Genomic DNA, 19,682 nt, shown 5'->3' on the forward strand with positions numbered 1-19,682 from the left:
ACTCTGTCTCAAAATAAATAAATAAATAAATAAATAAATAAATAAATAAATAAATAAATAAATAAATAAAAATTTGTATAAATGTATGGGTAAAGGTGCGATTTTGTTACATGCATACATTGCATAGTGGTCAACTCAGGGCTTTTAGGGTATCTATCCATCATCATTTATCTACTTTTTATTCGGCACTTAGAGAGTAATATCGGCCTGGTGCGGCGGCTCACGCCGATAATCCCAACACTTTGGGAGGCCGAGGCAGGAGGATGGCTTGCACTCATAGCGAGGCCTTTTTTAAAAAAGAAAATATTTTTTTTTTAATTGCCCGGGCTTGGTGGGGCACACATGCAGCCTGAGCGACAAGGCAAGACCCTGTATCATATAAATAAAATAAAATAAAATAAAATATACAATAAATACAATACATAATGCTACGGAGGCCGCTAAAAAGAACATGGCTTCTGTCATACAGGAGCTTATAGTCTGATGGGACAGGCACTGTGAGAGTTCAGACAAGAGCTCAGAGACAGGGTGGAGGCTTGAGAAAACTTAGCAGAAAAGGGTAGGGGTGGGAATCGGGGTGGCAGTGGAACTGTCTTTTTAGAAGGGCGGGCTGGAGAAGAGGAGCAGGAAGAGCATTCCAGGAAGTGAATGCGGTCAAGAGGTGGAGCTGGATAGTCGATATGCACGAAGGGAGCCCCGGAGAGCCACTTATCAGGACGCAGAGGTCTATAAAGGAAGGGACATTTGGAGTAGTCGGAGCGTGGAGGGTGCAGGCAGGAGTCGAAGTTTGACAACATTAGTGCTGAGGTCTAGCAAGGCGGACCTACTGCTGCGAGGAGTTCGGGCTTGGGCTTGGGCAGGAAGCAGTGCGGCTTGTGGTCCGCGACACAACAGATGCAGGTGACTGAATTCAAGGGCACTAGGCCTGAAGAACTGGGGGATGGGAGGACGCGGCAAGCGGAGGCTGACTCAGGTGGGCGCGCAGGCAGCGGGACTGGCAGTCCCTGCTCGGCCCTAGCCGGCGGCGTACCTGGATGCTGCAGCTCCTTCGCGGATGCCTCCTCAGGCAGGCAGGGTCTCGAGGTCACTGTCTACTCAACTTCCCAGCGCAGCCAAACGCAGCACTCGGAACCACACACGTGAGGATAGCGTCCCTGGACAACCCTGAACGCCTCAGCTATTGGTGCGGAAAGCGACTTTCTCCCGCCCACCTGCCGGGTTAGCCTCTAGGATTCGGCTTTCAACGCTAGAAAGGGAACTGCGCATCAGACGCGGCACAACTCCGCCCAGTAAGGCGGGAGTCAGCGCTGGCCGTCAGTCCAGCTGAAGGCCGGCTTTGAACTTCCGGCTTCCGGGCCCGTAATCCTTACTACGCATCCGCAGACGCGCAGTGGTCTCGGAGAGGCCCCCTGAATTCTGGGGGCTGTGGTTTCGCTACCTCGAGGGTGGGTCTTTGACGAGCCAAGCTCTGGAACCGGAAGTTTTAGGATGCTAAATCAGAGTCAACCAATCCTCAGCCTACGGCATGGTGACGTCTCCAGTAGCTGGGTAGATTCTCGGAGCCGGCCCTCTGGAGGTGAACCGCGCGCCCCCTAGAGCCAGGCTGTGGGCCGAGTCCAGGTAGGGACCCGAGGGGCACCGCGAGGCCCGGACCGCCAAGGATGCGGCAGCTTGGGCCATGACCAAGGAATGGGCACGAGGGATGAGTGTCTAATGTTTCTGCCCCGTGTGTGACCTCTCTTCTTGCAGGAGGCATGATAAAGCCCCTAAGAAGCGCCAGGAAGGCTGGGGTCAGCTTGCGGCGAGGGCGGGAGGGGGAGCTGGCGGGAGAGGGGAGAGAGAGGAGGGGACTGAGTGGGCACCGCCGCTGACCCCTGGAGTGGCTGCGATTATGGAGGAGGGATTTCTTTTTATCATTTTTCCTACGGTAAGAGGGGAAACATACGTGCAATGATACACACCAGCACACGCACTGCCATATGCACTGAAGCTCCCTCTCCCAACTCTTCCTGTTTCTGGAAAAAACACACTTTATTGGGTAGACAAATAGGCCTGATGGGAAGACCTGAGTCACAGTGGACTGGGGAGTGAACAAAAGTAGGCAAAGTGTTTGAAGCTTCCCCTTTGCCCCCACCTTAACCTCCTGGGGAGGCAGCTCTGGACACTCAGTGTCCAGACCTGGGCTCAGCCAGGCCTGAGGTGACTGTGCCCCTCACTCCTGCTGCCTGATCTGGGCAGCCGCACCGTTCACTGGTAAGACAGCATTCTCAAGGGCTAGGCGCAGAGAGGAGCCCGCCTCCCTGGTTCGTTGGAGAGTAAGAGGGTTTTAGCATAATGCTGGCCAGAGCCAGTGTGCCAGGTGCTTCCACACAGGAAGCCGAGACCCCTGCTGGACGGGGCGGGAGCCTCTCGGGCCCTCCGGACTATTTATAGCTAGAGGCCTAGGCTGCTGACTTGTGACAGTCCCCTGCTGCCACCCCATCCTGGAGCAAGGCCAGTGCAGAGCACACACCTCCTCCTCCCCTCCTGTTCTTCCCTCACCCCAGGGAGTAGGGTGGTTTTGATTATCTTCCTCCTCCTTGAGTTTCCTAGCTCCGGAGTTGCTGGTGTGGTCAGTACCTCACAAGAAGGCCCTCATTCAGCAAAGAGAGCTGCCCTTGGAATATCGGTGCCAACCAACATAGGAACCTGCTCACCCTTCCCTACCGTTCGTCAGCCTTTGGGACACCCTTTGGCCTGCTGGCTTCCAGATGCCAGGCATGGGTTAGCTGGTTACCCTGGCCGATCTGGAGCAGCTGAGGAAGAGGTGCAGGGTTTGGGAGGAAGAAAAGGGTGGAGTCAGGGATGTCCTCTGGGGAGATAGCACAGGAGGGGCTCAGCTGACACCTCACCCAGCTGTAACTACTGAGAAGGGAGGCTGGGTGAATACAAAGGTCACAGAGTGATCTGAGCCTGCTGTGAAAGGTATAGCTCTGTCAGCAGATTAAGTTCCTGCTCCCCAAAGAGGGTGCTGGCGGGGAGGGTGAGGGAAGGCTTGGAAAGGTCACACAGAGTGGGGAGGAGCTGGCAATGAACTAGGAACCGGGAAGTCCCTGGGGAGAATATCAAGCCACTGGGCTAGAGATGCCAGCATGGCAGCAACTCGGGTGCCAGGGCAGCCTGGGGGAGGGGGAAAGGGGAGGACCAGAGGTTTCTGAGGACACAGATGTTGCTAGGAGAAGCTAGAAGGGGTTTGTTTGAGATCTTTGTATTTTGTTAACAAACACTGAGATCCATTGAAGCTGTGTGGGTCCTGGCAGAGGTCAGCAAAGGGGTCCCTGGGGTCTGCATCAGCTCAGAAGCCCAGACCCCTCCCTGACAATCCTTGCCTCATCCCTCCTGTGGCTGAGATACTTCTTCAGCCCTTTAACAGGATTCCTGGTCTGTGTGAGACAGCCACTGGCAGCCCCTGCCCTGCTGGCTTCTCCCCCAACCCTTCCCCTCATACATCACCCCCGCCGCCAAGCAGGCAGCGCTGGGGCTTGATTCCATCCCTCCCAGAGGACACGGAGAAAGCCCCACATCAGGAGAGGGACAGGCCAACTGCATTTCTGGCAAATGTGGTGGCAAGAGGCTGCCAGTGGCTTGACAGTTCAGAATCTCCAGGTGCGTCGCTGGGCCCCATAGCCTCCTATCCTCCAGTGAAAAGATGCAAAGAGTCTGCTCCCTGGGAGTCCTGGAGATCCTGGTGACTAGGTACCGCAGGCTTCTGCTGGTCTCCACTGGGGTAAAGAAGCGGCCTGGCCTGGGCCCTGGCCCTACTCACATATGTTCTGGATGATTCTGCAGGCAGCGGATGAATTCACCCACTGGCTGGCCCTCGTAGCACACCTTGTACACAGCCATGAACAAGGGAAACCTAGATTGGAGAGGCAAAGGCTCAGCTTAGCCTCCCACTCCTAGTCCACTCTACCCCCACCCCCACTCACTACCTAACCTTCCTGTCCCCTGCCCTCCCACCTTGGAGCTCAGGGAGGCTGGCTCTGAATTTCTGCCTGCTGAGAATGTGAACTTCCTAGCCCTGGGTTTAACCTCAGATTGCTGATTGCCCTGCTCCCTACCGTGTTGAACTGGCCTGCATGATTCTCTGGCTTGGATTTTTTGTGCCAACTTGGCAACACACTTTTTTGTTGTTGTTGTTGATGACACAGAGTCTTGCTCTGTCACCCAGGCTGGAGTGCAGTGGCATGATCTCAGCTCACTGCAACCTCCGCCTCCCAGGTTCAAGCGATTCTCCTGCCTCAGCCTCCTGAGTAGCTGGGATTACAGGCACGCACCACCACGCCTGACTAATTTTTGTATTTTTAGTAGAGATGGGGTTTCACCATGTTGGTCAGGCTGAACTCGAACTCCTGACCTCGTGATCCACCCGCCCTGGAGTCCCAAAGTGCTGGGATTACAGGTGTGAGCCACCGTGCCCAGCCTTGAGCAACGCACTTAACCTCTCTGAGCCTCAGTGTCACCGACTATAAAATGGGGCCAGTATAACAAGGGAGTGAAGATATGATTGTATATGTGAAGATGTAATTAGGTATGATGTGAAAGTGCCCAATAAATACCCATTTCCTTCTTCCTGTCCTTTTGCCCAGCTGCTCCCTTTTCCAGACTTTACCCTGACCAGTCATGAGTGGATCTTCTGAACCTGTTTCATACTCTCTTCTTCTAGGAGTCTTTCTCAGACCAGCACAGCTCTGCTCTGATCAGCCCAGTCACCCCTGCTGTCTTTCTGAAAAGGAGCACCTTGAAGCAGAGCCCATCCTTCTCCTTACACCTCAGCACCCAGAACAGGATTCAGGGAACAGATGGGTTGGCCTTGGGGGAGAGACTCAAACTGGGGGTGATGGACAGAAGTGGGATGAGCTTATTCCTGCTGCCCCAGAGCTCCAACCCCAGAGCAGAGGACAAGGAAGGAGGGACACAAAGGGATCCAGGTAATGTAGTGTGAAGAGCACTAGACTGGAAGGAGTTCAAATACCGTGAACTAGCTGGGGGACAGTGGGCATGCCAGATTCTGCAAGCTCTGGACTGTCTGAAACATAAGGTAACACTCCCCTCTCTGTCCACTTCACAGATTTGTGGCAGGTTCAGGAAGATGATGAACAGGGCGAACACTTCTGGCCGTGGCTCCCCTAATCAGTGGGGCTGTGGCCAACACTTACTTGTCCACCAGGCCCTTGTGCTGGAGGATGCTATGTAGCTCCCGGGCTGTCTCGGGCCCCTGCAGTTTCTGCCCATTCAGCATCTCTTTCTCCAGCTGCTCAATGGACTGTGCAGAAAACAGGATGAGTGGATGGAAAGGGGAGAGAAGGGTTGTCAGTAGGGGGTGGAGAGACTGGAGCTCAGATGGGAGTGGGGTCTTGGGAGGAAAAGAGGGATGGGGATGTTCACAACAGTCTTAATGTTTGTACTCCAGAGATGCCTCCTGCCAAGCACCTCTACCTGGATACCTACAGGGCCCCCCTCTGTTCTCCCTTCTCCCAGGGCCCACCTTTCCTGTACGCGCAAAGGCCTCAGCCACTTTCCGGTTCCGCCCTCCATAGCAGGTAGTGATCAGGTCAGCAACACCACAGCTCTCCAAGAAGGTGGCAGAGGACACAGGGCCACTGCAGAAGAGCTTGGCAAAGGCTATCATCTCCATGAGTCCCAGCCGGATCACTGCCGCCTTGGTGTTGTCGCCAAAGCCCAGGCCATCACAGAAGCCAGCACCCACGGCCACTACATTCTTGAAGGAGTGGAGGTCATAGGTGAGAAAAGACCCCTCCTATAGGCCCCATGTGGAGCCCCCTCATGCGCCTTTCATCAGCCAGGACACCCACTGCATAAGTGAGGTATAGTGTGTGGCTTTTAGAAGCTACTTCCGCCTCTTGGTTTCCCCCCTTGCTGCACCCCCTTTCTTAGCCCTGCCCCATACTCCCTCCTTGAGGACATTTTCTGAAAACCACTCTTCTCTCTAGTTGACCTTCACATCTATGACCATTCCATTGTATAGCCCTCAAGTCAGCAGCTGTCCAGGATTCATAGTTCTGGCCATTAGTCTGTCTGGGTGTCATGGATGTCTTGTCTCCCATTAACCTGGGCATCTCCTTGTCCCCCTAGACCACCTCCTGGAGCCAGAGGATAGGGAGTCCCACACAGGGCTAAAGTGGGAAAGGAGCAAGGGGGTCTACGGTCTGATGATGAACAATCAGCCGGCCTGAATGGCCCTGGCCTTGCTTCTGAGCTCCTCCTGTATGCATGGGACATGGTAGGAAAGGAGAACCACTGCTCAATAGTGAGAGCCTGGAGTGCCTGCAGGTAGAGCTCAGCTAGGCCTCCTTTGGGGCCTTCTCCTCACCCCATAGCTGCCTCTGTGCCCCTCTCACCTTTAAGGCTCCACAGATCTCTACTGTGTCCACCTCTTGCACCACTGTGATACGGAAATTGGGTGTCTGCATCAGCTCTTTCAGAAGTTGTCCCTGGGCCGGGTCCTTGCAGCCTAAAGTGAGGAGGGGGCAAGGCTTTGAGGGAAGGACTCTTTGTAAAAAATATTTATTTTATAGAGACGGGGTTCTCTCTCTGTTGCCCAGGCTAGACTCAAACTCCTGGGCTTAAGCAATCCTCCCGCCTCAGCCTCTTGAGTAGTTGGGACCACAGCTGTGCCACTGCACCGGCTCTCAGGGAGGGCTCATCACTGTACTTCCCTAAGCAGGCCCTGCAGCCCCTTCCCTGGGGCTGTCCCAGCCTCCTTCACCTCTGATGCTTGGATCTTCCTTTCTCTGCCTTATGGGAAGGAGATGGCTAAGTGGGGTTGGGGCAGTTTGGGGAGGGGATGCAATTGGGGAGGGGATGCAACTAGATGCACTGTGTATGCAGGTGGCAGGGGGCTCTCACCAATGGTTGTCTCACAGAACTTCTCATCAGCCACCTCGCTGGCAATGTTGGCCCCCATCAGCACACTCATGGGGATCCCGAGGTGCTCCCCAATCACTTCGGAGATGAGCTTCAGCCCATTGGGGCCCTCGTCTACCCCCTGAGCACAGGATGGAGCTCAGGCCAGGTGCCCTTTGTGCCCACCTGTGGGCTTCTGCCCAGAAATTCTGTCCCTTCCAAATCCATTGCTCATCTCTGTCCCTCCCCACAGGTCCTGCCCCATTCCCAGCTCAAGTTTGCTGTGAGGAGGCCAGACAGCATGTGACGAACTGTCCTGCCACATACCCTCAACCAGACTCTCTCTCCAAGGCAACAGGTCCCCTCCACATCCCTAGGCAACTTCGCCTGACTGCCCTAACAAACTGCCATTCAGTGACCAGTCACTGCTCCAAACCAGCTACTCTTCACACTTCTCAAACCAGCCTGCTTCTCATATTCCCCAGGCATTCCTTTACACCTCCCAAACTCCCCGAGAGACAGGCCCTCCAAACCAATCTCTCGTCTCCTCCCTTCAGCCTTCCTTCCAGTGACCCCCAGCACCTCACTGCTTTCCTAAGCCTCTCCAGAGTCAACTTCCTCTCTTTTCTCCGGCAAACTCTTGACCTCCGTCTGCCATTTCTGTTCTTGCTTCACCCACCCTGAACCCCACAACAGTGAGCCGCACCCTCCCCCATCCACATGAAGGTGTCCCTGGCACCTTAATAAGGGATATGCCAATGGCATTTGCCTTCAGGTGGCCCTTGAGCTGGTCGCAGATCTTGCGGATGAACTGATGGGGCACCACAAAGATCAGGATGTCAGCATCCGCTGCAGCCTGGACCACATCCGGGGCAGCCACCTGTGGGGGTGACCAAGTGCTCACGGGCCTGGCAGACCTCCCCAGCCACTGTGGAACCCCATTCAGGAGATCTGGGAGCCAAAGAGTGAGGCTGGTAGGGGGACAGGAAGGCTTGTTTGAGACTGAATCTAGAAGGACTGAACTTGGAGAAATGATACTCTACTCCCTCCCCACAGCCACCACACTCTCTCCCTCCAGCTGTCCTGGGCTCTTGAGGACTCCTGGAAACCTCATCCCTGCACTCTCCTATCCCTTGGCTGTGGGACAGTGCGGGAGGCCAAAAGCAACCTGGGCTTGGCAAAAGAAAGAGCTCAAATAAGATTTCATCATCCAGCTCCTCAGGGACCCCAGCTGGGAAAGGGGAGCCTCAGCTTTTCTGCTCTCTTCCCTGCTTCCCCTTTCCAGGTGAGGAGAACCACGTGGGTTTGACCAAAGACCATAAGTCCAAGGAGCAGCCTCCAAGTCGGCTAATCACTCAGTGAATGAGTAACAGGATTAGTGCCTGAGGCAGGCACTACCGGACCCCTACTCTGGGAGCCCAGTCTTTGGCTGCCATGGAGACCAACTTGTTCTCCCATCCCTTCCCCACCCACCCACCCGCCTGGGAGCCTGTGAGGGGAAAGCACAGGTTCTCCTCAGTCCTCAGGAAAGGGCCCAGAGCAGCCCTCCTGAGACTTTCCCAAGTCCTGCCGCACCTGAAGTGGCCCCCTCAGCAGGAGACACCTGTTGAGTAAGGTCAGCTCCGACTCCTGGCCCTCCCTTCCTCTACCCATTCCTTGCAGGGTGTTGGGGCTCACCACATTTGGGGGCAGCTTGTGCCCTGGCAGGTATTTGACATTCTCATGCTGCGTGTTGATGATCTGTGAGGGGAAAGCACAGGTTCTCCTCAGTCCTCAGGAAAGGGCCCAGAGCAGCCCTCCTGAGACTTTCCCAAGTCCTGCCGCACCTGAAGTGGCCCCTCAGCAGGAGACACCTGTTGAGTAAGGTCAGCTCCGACTCCTGGCCCTCCCTTCCTCTACCCATTCCTTGCAGGGTGTTGGGGCTCACCACATTTGGGGGCAGCTTGTGCCCTGGCAGGTATTTGACATTCTCATGCTGCGTGTTGATGATCTCAGTCAGCTTTTTGCCTCCAATGTCTTCCTCAAACACCCACATGGTCACCCGTGGGTCAAACTGTGCCAGCTGGGCTGCATTGCCACCCACGATCTTGGCGATGGCTGAGCCCCTGGCAGGAGGGGGAGCCCAGGAAAGTACAGGAGGAGGGAACAGTGGCAAGCGTTGGGGCAGCGCCCCACCTCAGGATCTCACAGCAGCCCCCCAGGCTGTTCACTTCTACCTCCCTATCACCTCCACTCCCATGTCAAACATGTCCCCAGTGACCTGGCAGTAGAAAGGAGACTCAGTCTCCTCACCCTTTGCTACTAGAGAAGGGAGCCCCCCTTCCCATCTTCCCACCCCCAAACTCAAGCAGCTCTTCACATGGAGCGCTCTGGAGATGCCTTCCCATGGTGAACAGGTGCAGCTGCCCAGGCAGGCGGGGGCCAGGAGAGGGCCAGGCACCCTCTGTCCTGTGCTGCTATGATAGAAGATAGCAGCAGGGGCTGAACAGGAACCTGAGGGCCTTTCCCACCTATTCTGCCTCCTACCCACCTCTGTCCTGGGGGGCCTACCCTTCCCCCATATCACTTGACAGAGCCGCTTACCAGTTCCCGGATCCTACAATGCAGACTTTCTTGCTAGCCATGGTGCCGCGTCTCTGCCTGAGCCAGCTCAGTGCCACACTCCCTGGCTCCTCTGCCGGCTAGGAGCATTTAACTCCACCACACGTGGGTGCAGCCAAGCCCCGCCCTTCAGGGGTGGGTGGGGAGGCTGGCGCCCAGGGAGATAGAGTCTGGCAGAGCCAGGGAAAGGAGAGACAGGGTACAGACAGGTGGGGAACAGGAATGGGGCAGAGACTAGGCCCTGCTTTTCCTCCTGGGCTCATCGGCTGACAGTGCTGGCAAGCTTCTTCCCTTGGTCCCAGCCCAGCTTCCTACCCCCTCCCCACCATGGTCTCATTTTGAGGTCTGCCAAGAAAATAGCCCAGATAAGGAGCAGGTGACTGGTCTCTCTCACTCCCTTCTGTCTCCCAGCAAAAAATAAATTGTATTTAGCTTCAGTAGCAGCTAGGGGAATGCCTTTCAGAGGTAGGCTCCTCCATGACTCCCTATCCCACACCCTGCCACATACCCTCGCAGGACCCTGTTCCACAGTTCTGTCCTCTAGCAGGCCCACGCTAGCTGCACTGCAGGGCTGGGGTGGGGGATGTGGGCCCACTTCCCGTCTCTAAAGATGAGGCCACATTAAGAGGTAAGGGCCTGTTTTGAGGACAGCTCAGCTCAAAAAAGGATGAGGCTCCAGGAGCCTCAAAAGACAAGGTTGTCTTGGTCACTCACAAAGGTCATCTTGGGGACTCATCCATGGGCCTCTCACCTCAGATGATCCCCACCCAAAAATGTGTTCTAGGGAAAGTGGGAAAGGTCAAAGTTAGAGGGCTCTGAGAATTGCGGCACACAATTTTGTTGTAGACTCTGGACTTAAGAGGACAGGAAAGAATAGGAGGCAGGCAGAGTGCACACTGTCCTTGAGAGGGTTTGAGCCTCCTTCAACTCCTCCTCTTAGGGGTTTCCAAGGTACTGCCCCAGGGGCTTCCTCAGGTGAATGGCTAGTCTGCAGAGGCCAGAAAAGGGGAAAGGAGGCAGGACCCGGGGCAGCTGTGTCCGTGGGGCTTTGTGGTCTCAGATGCCGTCACTGGGGGTAAGTTTGGTGTCTGTTTTTTGGGGAAGGGCGAAAATGGAAGGAACATAGCAGTTCAGGGCTCTGCATCGCCCACAGCCATCTGTTTGTCTAAGACGAGGGAAGCTCTGGTTTCCAGCTGATCTGGAGAGTGGAACAAGAGGCTCCTAACACTGTGCACCTTGGCCTAGAGGGCAGACACCACCGTGTGCTCATGTGCTGTCCTCCTGGCTTGGCAGACGTTTAGGTGGGTGTTGCCATCCCCCTGGGCTGTTGCTGGCCAGCAACTGGTAACAAGCACTGGGCTAGAGGGAAGTCTGGGTACAACCTGTGGGTAGGGGTAAGCAGGCAGGAGGTCAAGACTGGGAAGAAATGGCTTTCTAAGTTCCAGGGACTGCCCAGGAAAAACCAACCATATTCTCCTTCCATGGCCAGTGAGTTCCCATAGGGAAACGGACATGAAATCAGTAGTTGGCTGTTTTTCTTTGCACAATGTTATACCTAATACGGAGACAGCCTCCTACAGACCACTCCTTTATTGCACTGGCACTGAGATGAAGGCTCCAGTGCCAGGCTGCCAGCTGGGAGCACTGATTACGGGTGATGGAAGAGAAAGGATGCTTCTGTCCCTGGCACAAATGATGAGAGCCCCAAAGAATGGATGTTTATGCATAAAATAACCCCCTTGTTTTTGCCTAAATGCTTCCCTCTCTCATTTTGCCCCTACAATCATGTTAGGTAGTGTGGAGACTAAGAATGTGCTCATTTACATGGGAATAAAGAGGGTGCAGAGATTCAGAACTGGCTCATCACAGGAAGTTATCTGTATCACTAGAGCTCTTTTCCCAAGAGCAAACTGTAGATTATTTGCTTGAAATTAATAATGGTTCGTCAGCCATTCATTATACATGTAATTAGCCTGGGTAAAAACAGATGCCATTTCAATGTCCTTGACATCAATTTTCTCCACTCCTAGTTATCGGCCCAACCACTCCTCTCTGCTTTCCTTTCTCAAGTCTGATAAACCCCAAGTTCCGGAGAAGGAACAGTGGTTGGATTTTTTGGTGGCTTTGATTACATATATTGAACAGGCAATGCTAGAATGTTCCCATCCAAAGATACAAAGGATAATTTTTAAACTACAACTTTGGAAAGTGGTTGCACTCTGATCCTATATTCCAAACCCCATTCTTGCATAATGACAAAGGAAAAGTCACGAGCCCCAAGTGGGAAGCAGGTAGAACTGCAGGCGAGTTTCAAGTGATTGCTAATGAGAATCTCTCCTGAGCTGTCTTCCAAACTCGGCCAAGGAGGGGCTAGTTGTCTACAGTATGAGGATGACAACACAGAACTTCCATGGTGCTCTTAAGAACTGAACTCTTACCCGGGCACGGTGGCTCACGCCTGTAATCCCAGCACTTTGGGAGGCCGAGGCAGGCGGATCATCTGAGGTTGGGAGTTTTGAGACCAGTCTGATCAACATGGAGAAACCCCATCTCTACTAAAAATACAAAATTAGCCGGGCATGGTGGTGCGTGCCTGTAATCCCAGCTACTTGGGAAGCTGAGGCAGAAGAATCACTTGAACCTGGGAGGCGGAGGTTGCAGTGGGCCAAGAACGCGCCATTGCACTCCAGCCTGGGCAACAAGAGCAAAACTCCGTCTCAAAACATAAAAACTGAACTCTTACTTGAACCATGAAAGTGGAACCTTAAACATTAGAGTAGCAGGCACAAAAAGCAAAAATGTCTTTGGTCGTCCAGTTCCTGCCCACATCTAGACAGAAGCCCCGGGGGAAGAAGTGAAACTCCTCCAAAGGCTTAGGTTTGTCAAATGTAAGGGGATCACGGGCATCTATGGCTCATTCCAGCCAACAGGTGCTCTGGGGAGCTCAGATGGACAAGGAGGAAGATGACTGCCACCGACCTGTTAGTACCTGCCTAACAAGGAAAGTCGGGAAAGGGCTCTTAAGATCCAGTGGTGAAACCCAATAATCCCAACCAGCAACTAGCCTGCTTGGACCACTGGGGCAGACAGCAATCTCTTAAGGTAAGACCCTGAGGTCCACAAAAGTAGAAATCTCATTTTCCACTTTATCTCCTATGTCTAGCATCACAACTAGCACATAGCAGGTGCTCAATAAATACTTGTCAAATAAAATGAACAAACACTACGAGCATGGCTAATGGTATTGAAGGAAGAAGAGCTCAGGGAAGAGCTCTCTCACGGTAGGTAAGAGGACCCATCCTTCAGAAGATTCTTTTATTAAAACTGGGTAACATCAATAAGGGGACAGTACAAAAAAAATTTTGGTCCATGAAAAAAACATAATTCAGTTAATAAAAACAGTTATCAACAGGGACACTATGGGAAGTACTGAGCTTCCTTCTCATGGTTCCAGCCAGGAGGCGGGCCAGGGCTCAGCTGCCCCAAGGTTGTCCAGTGTCAACCTTTCAAGGGAGGGAAAATGGCAGGAAGGGGAAGATGGGGAGAAAACTCTGCTGTCCCCAGTGTAGAACAGGCAGGGATTTGAGGGTGGGGGTGCGCTCGCAGGAGCCTGAGGAGGGGGTGGGGAAGCAGGGGCTTTGTCAGTTCTGTGGGTTTAGAGCCCATGCTGAACGGAATTCCCCCTCTGTGCCCAGCTGTCTCCCACCCTTGCTGTGTTGAGTCTGCGAGCCTGGGATATGCTAACTCGGGGGTAATACAACCTGGAAGAAGAATGTGAGGCTCTCCTGGAAAGATGGAAAAACCATCTCAGTTCCAAGGGGCCAAGATCACAAGGTCCTGCTGCTACCTGAGGGGTCTGAAGCTTTGAGGGCAGGGGCTGGGGAGTCACAATCCTGTGAGGCAGGGAGAGGGAAGAGTCACAAACCCAACTCAGCGCTATTCTCCAGCCCTAGGCGCTTTCACTCCTCAGTGCCCTAGAAGTCACCAGTAGGTGTCAACTGGGCAGACAAGGGACAGGAAGACAGGGATGGCCCAGGGCTTTTTACCCGTTTGGTTTTAGGCCTGTTTCTCCATTAAGGGATGGGGAGGCAGGGTGGAGTGAATGAATCACATCTCCAAACAACAGCAGGAAGGAACAGCCTCTGCTGGCAATGACAGTTCCCCAGATGAGATCCCTGGGGCTCTGAAAGGGAAAGGCAAGATTTCCCCACCCAAATGCCCGGGGTTAGGGCAGATCTGAGGGAATTACAAAGGGCAGCCACAGGGAGTGTCTAGGAGAGAGCAACAGTTAAAGAACAAACTCCAATACTGATGTGGACCCACTAAGGAGTGAGAGAAGCACTGAGAGAGCAGGCCAACCCAGAGGGCTGGGGACTGACCTGGTGCTCAGTGGAGCACAAGAACCAGAGTTTCTTTAGTGCTATGGGGCAACATGTGAAGGGAGAGTTTGTTCCAAACCTGTGGAGGGAAGGAAGGAAATTGGATTCTGTTATCAGGAGAGCCAAGATCAACTAGCTTATAGAGTGCCCCCAGGCCTGAGTCTTGGAGAAGGAGCTAAAGCTCCCAACTCCTGGGTCTCTGAAGGGCAGGATCAGTGTAGCTGGTCCCCTTAAAGACCACCTGGCCTTAGGCCCAATCCATTCCAAGCATTCATTACCACTACAGGTTCTCTCTCTAACACTATCTAGAGGTCCTATGTAGACCAGGGGAGGGCAGAGGCACATGGGAACTTTGTGGGTCAAAGGGAAGCTGGGAGTGGGAAGGGATGGGGTGAAAGAAGAGGGTAACAGGTGTCATGAGACAGAAATGTGAGACCCTCTTCATTCTGGTGTTGTCCTTGAACCAACAGCATCCCCTGGAACGCCCCAAGCAAGACCAAGGCAGGTGCTATGAGGCAGGCAGCACAGGGCCCAAATCGAGAATTGGTGCAGCCGAATCAGGGCTGTGGGAGACGCCCTATGTATTCCGGATTCCCAGGGCTTGCTCTAATTCTTGTCGTCTCTGCTGCACCTAAGGAGAAAATAGTGAAGGGAGTAGAAGATGAGACAAACCAGAAGTTTGTATCTAACACCACTGACCCCTACCAGGGGTGAAAACCCTGTACCTTTTATCAATTTCCCCGTGCACCCCATGTACTTACCTTAGAGTAGAAGTATCGGCACACAGCCTCCTGAGCCCAGGGCTGGAAGTAGAACTCAGCTCGGCGCTCCTCCTCTGGGTTACCCACCACATCAGTCATTGTCTGAGGGAGATGCAGGGAGGGGGAAGAGAGAGGAGAAAAGGCTTGTTTCCTTCCTTCACACCCATTACTGGGTAAATTGTATCCTCCACCAAAATGTTGAAGTCTAACCCCCTAGTACCTGTGAATGTGACCTTATTTGGAAATAGGGTCTCTGCAGATGATCAAGTTAAGATGAGGTCACTAGGGTACCCCCTAATATGACTGGTAGGTTCCCTTATAAAGAGGGGAAATTTGGACACGGAGACAGACACGTACAGAAGGAAGACGACGTTAAGTCACACAGAGACCACTACCTACAAGCCAAGGAACACCTGCGGTACCAGAAGCTGAGATGCACAGAACAGAGTCTCCCTCCCAGCTCACGGAAGGAAGCAGCACTGCCCACACTAATTTTGGACTTCCAGCCTCCACAACTGAGAGACAAACCTGTTGTTTAAAACTGCCCAGTTTGTGGTAGTTTGTGGTAGTTTGCTACAGCAGCCTCAGCAAACTGATAAAACACCCAGTCACCTCTGCAATCAACAAGTCATTGCCTTGTTCAGGGATCTTTCCTGGCATCCCTTTTCCCTTGCTCCTCTGCTCAGCCTCTCTAACTAGTCACAGTCAGCACAGGAGGGGTGAGAACTGATGGGTTCATACTCTGTGCCCATTCCTATCTACTAGACTGAGCTTACTGTGCTCCCCTTTCTGAGAAATGTCTTCAAATCCCAAATTTTCCATGAAGCCTTCCCCAGAGATTCTAGTTTCACTGACCTCCCTTCTCTGAATTACCTTATTGATCCTGGTCTGATAATGTCTTTTTTTTTTTGAGATGGAGGCTTACTCTGTCAGCCAGGCTGGAGTGCAGTGGCGTGATCTCGGCTCACTGCAGCCTCTGTCTCCCGGGTTCAAGCGATTCTCCTGCCTCAGCCTCCTGGGTAACTGGGATTATAGGCACCCGCCACCATGTCTGGCTGATTTTTGTATTTTAGTAGAGATGGGGTTTCACTGTGTTGGCCAGGCTAGTCTCAAACTCCTGACCTCAGGTGATCTGCCCTCCTCAGCCTCCCAAAGTCCTGGGATTACAGGCGTGAGCCACCATGCCTGGCCTGATAATGTCTTATATGGTTTACTACTTTGTATCACACTAGCCTAGTTTCCTTTTTTTTGAGACAGATTCTTGCTCTGTCACCCAGGCTGGAGTGCAGCGGCACGATCTTGGCTCACTGCAACCTCTGCTTCCTGGGTTCAAGTGATTCTCCTGCCTCAGCCTCCCAAGTAGCTGGGATTACAGGTGCACATCACCACGCCCGGCTAAATTTTTGTATTTTTAGTGGAGACGGGGTTTCACCATGTTGGCCAGGCTGGTCTCAAACTCCTGACTTCAAGCGTTCTGTCGGCCTCAGCCTCCCAAAGTGCTGGGATTATAGGTGTGAGTCACCGTGCCCGGCTATACTAGCCTAGTTTCTTCAGACAGAACGTAGGCTGCTTTGAAAGCAGAGATAAGGTCTTCCACTCTGTGTCCCTGACAAGATGAAGCACAGTGACAGACAAAGTAAGTACTAAATCAACACGTGATGGGTCTGCCCCCCATTTCCCTGCTTAATTGCAAAATGGACCCTGGAACATGCTAAAGAAAAATCTGGCCCCTCACTCCTTCCTCTGGGTCTTCTACCAGCTGCTACATAAATAAAGCAGGTGTGTGCCTCACTGACCTAAGTCCCTTCAGACCTCTCCTAGGTTCTTTACCTTGAGGTCCCTGCACTGGGACTGAAGCCAGTCATTGATGAAACCCTGAGGGTCTCTGGCAAAGCTCAGCATGAACTCCCGCTGAGTCTTCAGCTGGTTGATGGTTTCTATTGTCTCATGGATCTGAAAGGAAGAACGAAGCCCATACCATTTTCAAACTAGAAAAATGAGAAGTTAAATGGCAGGTGGTGCCTGACAACTCCACATGCCACTCCCAACCTAGTCACAGTGCTGCCCACAGCTGGTACCATCATATAGAGTTCCAACTGCTCTGACCCTTGGCATTCTTTCAGCAGGTAATTTGCCCTTGTTTGTGTCTCTCTGTACACCCCATGTGAGGAAAGTTTTCCTTTTGGTCTCCTCAGTGCCCACTATGGGCAAAGCTACATGATGAATACTTACTCCACAGCCCAAATGGGTCCAAAAGTGTTCTCAGGAAGAAAAGGACTGGCATATGGGGCTGTCTCATAAGCTCTCATCTCTGGGTTTTGTTCTTAACTCTTTTCTCATTCTACATAATCCTTCTGGCAATTTCTTTGACTTGTATGTCTTCCACTATCACTGACAGGGTAATGAGTCCCCAGTCTGCAGCCCAGAGTCTATTTTCTATACTCCAACCAATCCAACTGCTTAAACTTGACATCTCCAAAATTAAATTCACTACCCTTTCTCCAATACCTGCTCCTCCTCCTCCCCTCTTCCCAGTCATAGTAAATACTACTATCCACCCAAGCTAGAGACCTGGGAGGCATCATAACATTTCCTTCTCATTCACCCCTCACTCTAATCCCAACAGCGGCCAAATTCCTTCAATTCCACTTTGACACCTCTCAAATCTATCTACTTATCTCCACCCTGACTATCGGGACTGTAAATGTAGGGCCTCGACACGTCTCACATGGATTACTGCACCAGCCTCCTAACTGGGCTTCCTGCCTCCAGCCCTGCCCTCTGACAAATTATTCTCCACCTTCCTGCAAGTGATCATTCTACATACAAATAGCATCAGTCCCTCCACTGGTAATGATCTCTCAACACAGTCTTCAGGATGAAACATAAACCAGTCTTCCCTGAATCAAAGTTTCTTCATGATTAGGCATCTGGCTCCCTATCTAGCTTTCCTTCCCAAAACGTCCCATCCCCGGCACTCTATGCTGTATCTAGCACACTAAATGGCTGGTACTTCTTTAAGACACCAGGCTCTCTCTCCTCTCTGGACCTTTACATGCCCCATTCCCTCTTTCTGGAATGTCTTCTGCCTCCTATACCCCCAGCACCACTATCCTTTTTGCCCTTTCATTAACACCTACTTTGTCCTTCAAGATTTCATTAGGGCTGGGCGCGGTGGCTCACAGCTGTGATACCAGCACTTTGGGAGGCCGAAGCGGGTGGATCACCTGAGGTCAGGAGTTCAAGACCAGTCTGACTAATATGGTGAAACCCCATCTCTACTAAAAATGCAAAAATTAGCCGGGCGTGGTGGCGGGCACCTGTAGTCCCAGCTACTCAGGAGGCTGAGACAGGAGAATCGCTTGAACCCAGGAGACGGAGGTTGCAGTGAGCCAAGATCTGTCGCACTCCAGCCTGAGCGACAGAGCAAGACTCCATCTCAAAAAAAAAAAAAAAAAAAAAAGAAAGATTTAGTTGGGGCATCAACTCTTCCGGCAAAGCCTCCCTTTTTCCTTCGTGTTCCCAAAGCACTTTTGACTTTATTTGCAAGGACTGTGTCTAATAATAACAATCCAGATAACAATAATAGTAGCAGAAGTTACCATTTGTTGTTTTTTTGTGCCAGATACAGACTCAAGTCTTTACATACACTCCCTCATTTAATTGTCATAGCAACCTGATTAAAATAACCTGATTAAAATAGGTACTATGGGCTGTGCATGGTGGCTCACGCCTGTAATTCCCAATACTTTGGGAGGCCAAGGCGGGCAGATGACTTGAGGTCAGGAGTTGGAGACCAGCCTGGCCAACATGGCAAAACCCTGTCTCTACTAAAAATACAAAAATTAGCCATGTGTGAAGGTGGGTGCCTGTAATCCCAGCTACTTGGGAGGCTGAGGCAGGAGAATCGCTTGAACCCAGAAGTGGAGGTTGCCGTGAGGCAGGATTGCACCACTGCACTCCAGCCTGGGCGAGAGAGTGAGACTCCTGAAAAAGAAAAAAAGAAAAAAAAAAAAAAAGGTACCATGGTCTCTATTCCACAAATCAGAAACCGAGGCTCAGCGCTATTGAGAGTATCCCCACAATCAGAATTCATTTGAGTCTGGCTCAAACCGGCACCAAGCACAGTACCTGACATATACTGGGTGTCGCCATATTTTGAATGAACACTAAGAATCAAAAGGAGGCCTTGAAGCTGTGATAGGGGCTGGTGGGACCCAACCATCCAGGGCACAGACCCCTACCTTGTTGTCTAGAGTAGCAATCTCCTGTTGGCTGGCAGTGGACAGCAGAAAAGAATTCATCTGGGTCTTCAAGGTGTCATCCACTTCTACATCAATGTCATAACAAGCTGTCTTTTTCTGATCATTCGGGTCAACACTGGACAGGAAACCAAAGAGGCCTGGTAAAGAGCTTGTCCCCTAAGATCTAATTACACAGGGTCAAAAAGATGACCCAGGATGAAGAGAAAAGGGGCTAATTGCAAAAGGGCCCAAGAACTTTTGGGTGTGACAGAAATGTTCTATACGTTATTGTGGCAGCTACATGGTGTACAGATCTGGTAAAAATCTTCAAACTACACTTTCAATTGGTATAATCTGTTATATATAAATTATACTTCAATAAAGTTGATTTATTTAAAAAGTCAATGGTAAAATTCAGGCAGTACAAAAGGTATCCTGTGAAAAGCAGTTCCTTCCTCTCCAGAGGTAATCACTGCTAGTCTCCTATATATCTTTCTCCCTTTAAAAAAACTTTTTGGCAGCCAGGCATGGTGGCTCATGCCTGTAATCCCAGCACTTTGGGAGGCCAAGGTGGGCGATCACCTGAGGTCAGGAACATGGTGAACCCCATTTTTACTAAAAATTAGCCAGACGTGGTAGCTCATGCCTGTAATCCCAGCTACTGGGGAAGCTGAGGCAGGAGAATCTCTTGAACCTGGGAGGCAGAGGTTATAGTGAGCCAAGTTCATGCCACTACACTTCAGCCTGGGTGACAGAGTGAGACGGTCTCAAAAAAAAAAAAAAAAAAAAAA

The 19,682-nt window shown here is 52.1% G+C and overlaps 3 protein-coding genes across 4 annotated transcripts in view; all 3 read right to left on the bottom strand.

The window, feature by feature from the left end:
• Positions 1 to 1,571, bottom strand: part of COX14 (cytochrome c oxidase assembly factor COX14) — an 11,586-nt gene extending 10,015 nt beyond the window's left edge. Inside the window, exon 1 of the mRNA XM_017894745.1 lies at positions 1,031 to 1,571. The gene's annotated coding sequence lies outside the window, so the exon portion shown is untranslated. The remainder of the gene's footprint in view (positions 1 to 1,030) is intronic.
• A 439-nt stretch (positions 1,572 to 2,010) lies between these two features.
• GPD1 (glycerol-3-phosphate dehydrogenase 1) lies at positions 2,011 to 10,141 on the bottom strand. Its single transcript, XM_017894744.1, has 8 exons — positions 9,490 to 10,141; positions 8,834 to 9,011; positions 7,646 to 7,786; positions 6,910 to 7,048; positions 6,402 to 6,514; positions 5,528 to 5,761; positions 5,199 to 5,305; positions 2,011 to 3,898 (listed from the first exon to the last, which is right to left on the bottom strand). The coding sequence occupies exons 1-8, from the start codon at positions 9,528 to 9,530 to the stop codon at positions 3,802 to 3,804; spliced, it is 1,050 nt and encodes a 349-aa protein (XP_017750233.1). The 5' UTR covers positions 9,531 to 10,141; the 3' UTR covers positions 2,011 to 3,801.
• A 2,602-nt stretch (positions 10,142 to 12,743) lies between these two features.
• Positions 12,744 to 19,682, bottom strand: part of SMARCD1 (SWI/SNF related BAF chromatin remodeling complex subunit D1) — a 16,097-nt gene continuing 9,158 nt past the window's right edge. Inside the window, exons 10-13 of one of the 2 annotated variants that reach the window (XM_017894741.1) lie at positions 18,892 to 19,027; positions 16,478 to 16,600; positions 14,648 to 14,749; positions 12,744 to 14,517 (exon numbers count right to left, since the gene is read on the bottom strand). In XM_017894741.1, coding sequence (XP_017750230.1) covers positions 14,464 to 14,517; positions 14,648 to 14,749; positions 16,478 to 16,600; positions 18,892 to 19,027 — 415 coding nt within the window. In that variant the 3' untranslated portion in view covers positions 12,744 to 14,463. The remainder of the gene's footprint in view (positions 14,518 to 14,647; positions 14,750 to 16,477; positions 16,601 to 18,891; positions 19,028 to 19,682) is intronic. The other variant, XM_017894743.1, reaches the window with a different exon arrangement.

Source organism: Rhinopithecus bieti, unplaced genomic scaffold, assembly GCF_001698545.2.
Source record: "Rhinopithecus bieti isolate Rb0 unplaced genomic scaffold, ASM169854v2 scaffold_24390, whole genome shotgun sequence".
NCBI classification, from domain to species: Eukaryota; Metazoa; Chordata; class Mammalia; order Primates; family Cercopithecidae; genus Rhinopithecus; species Rhinopithecus bieti.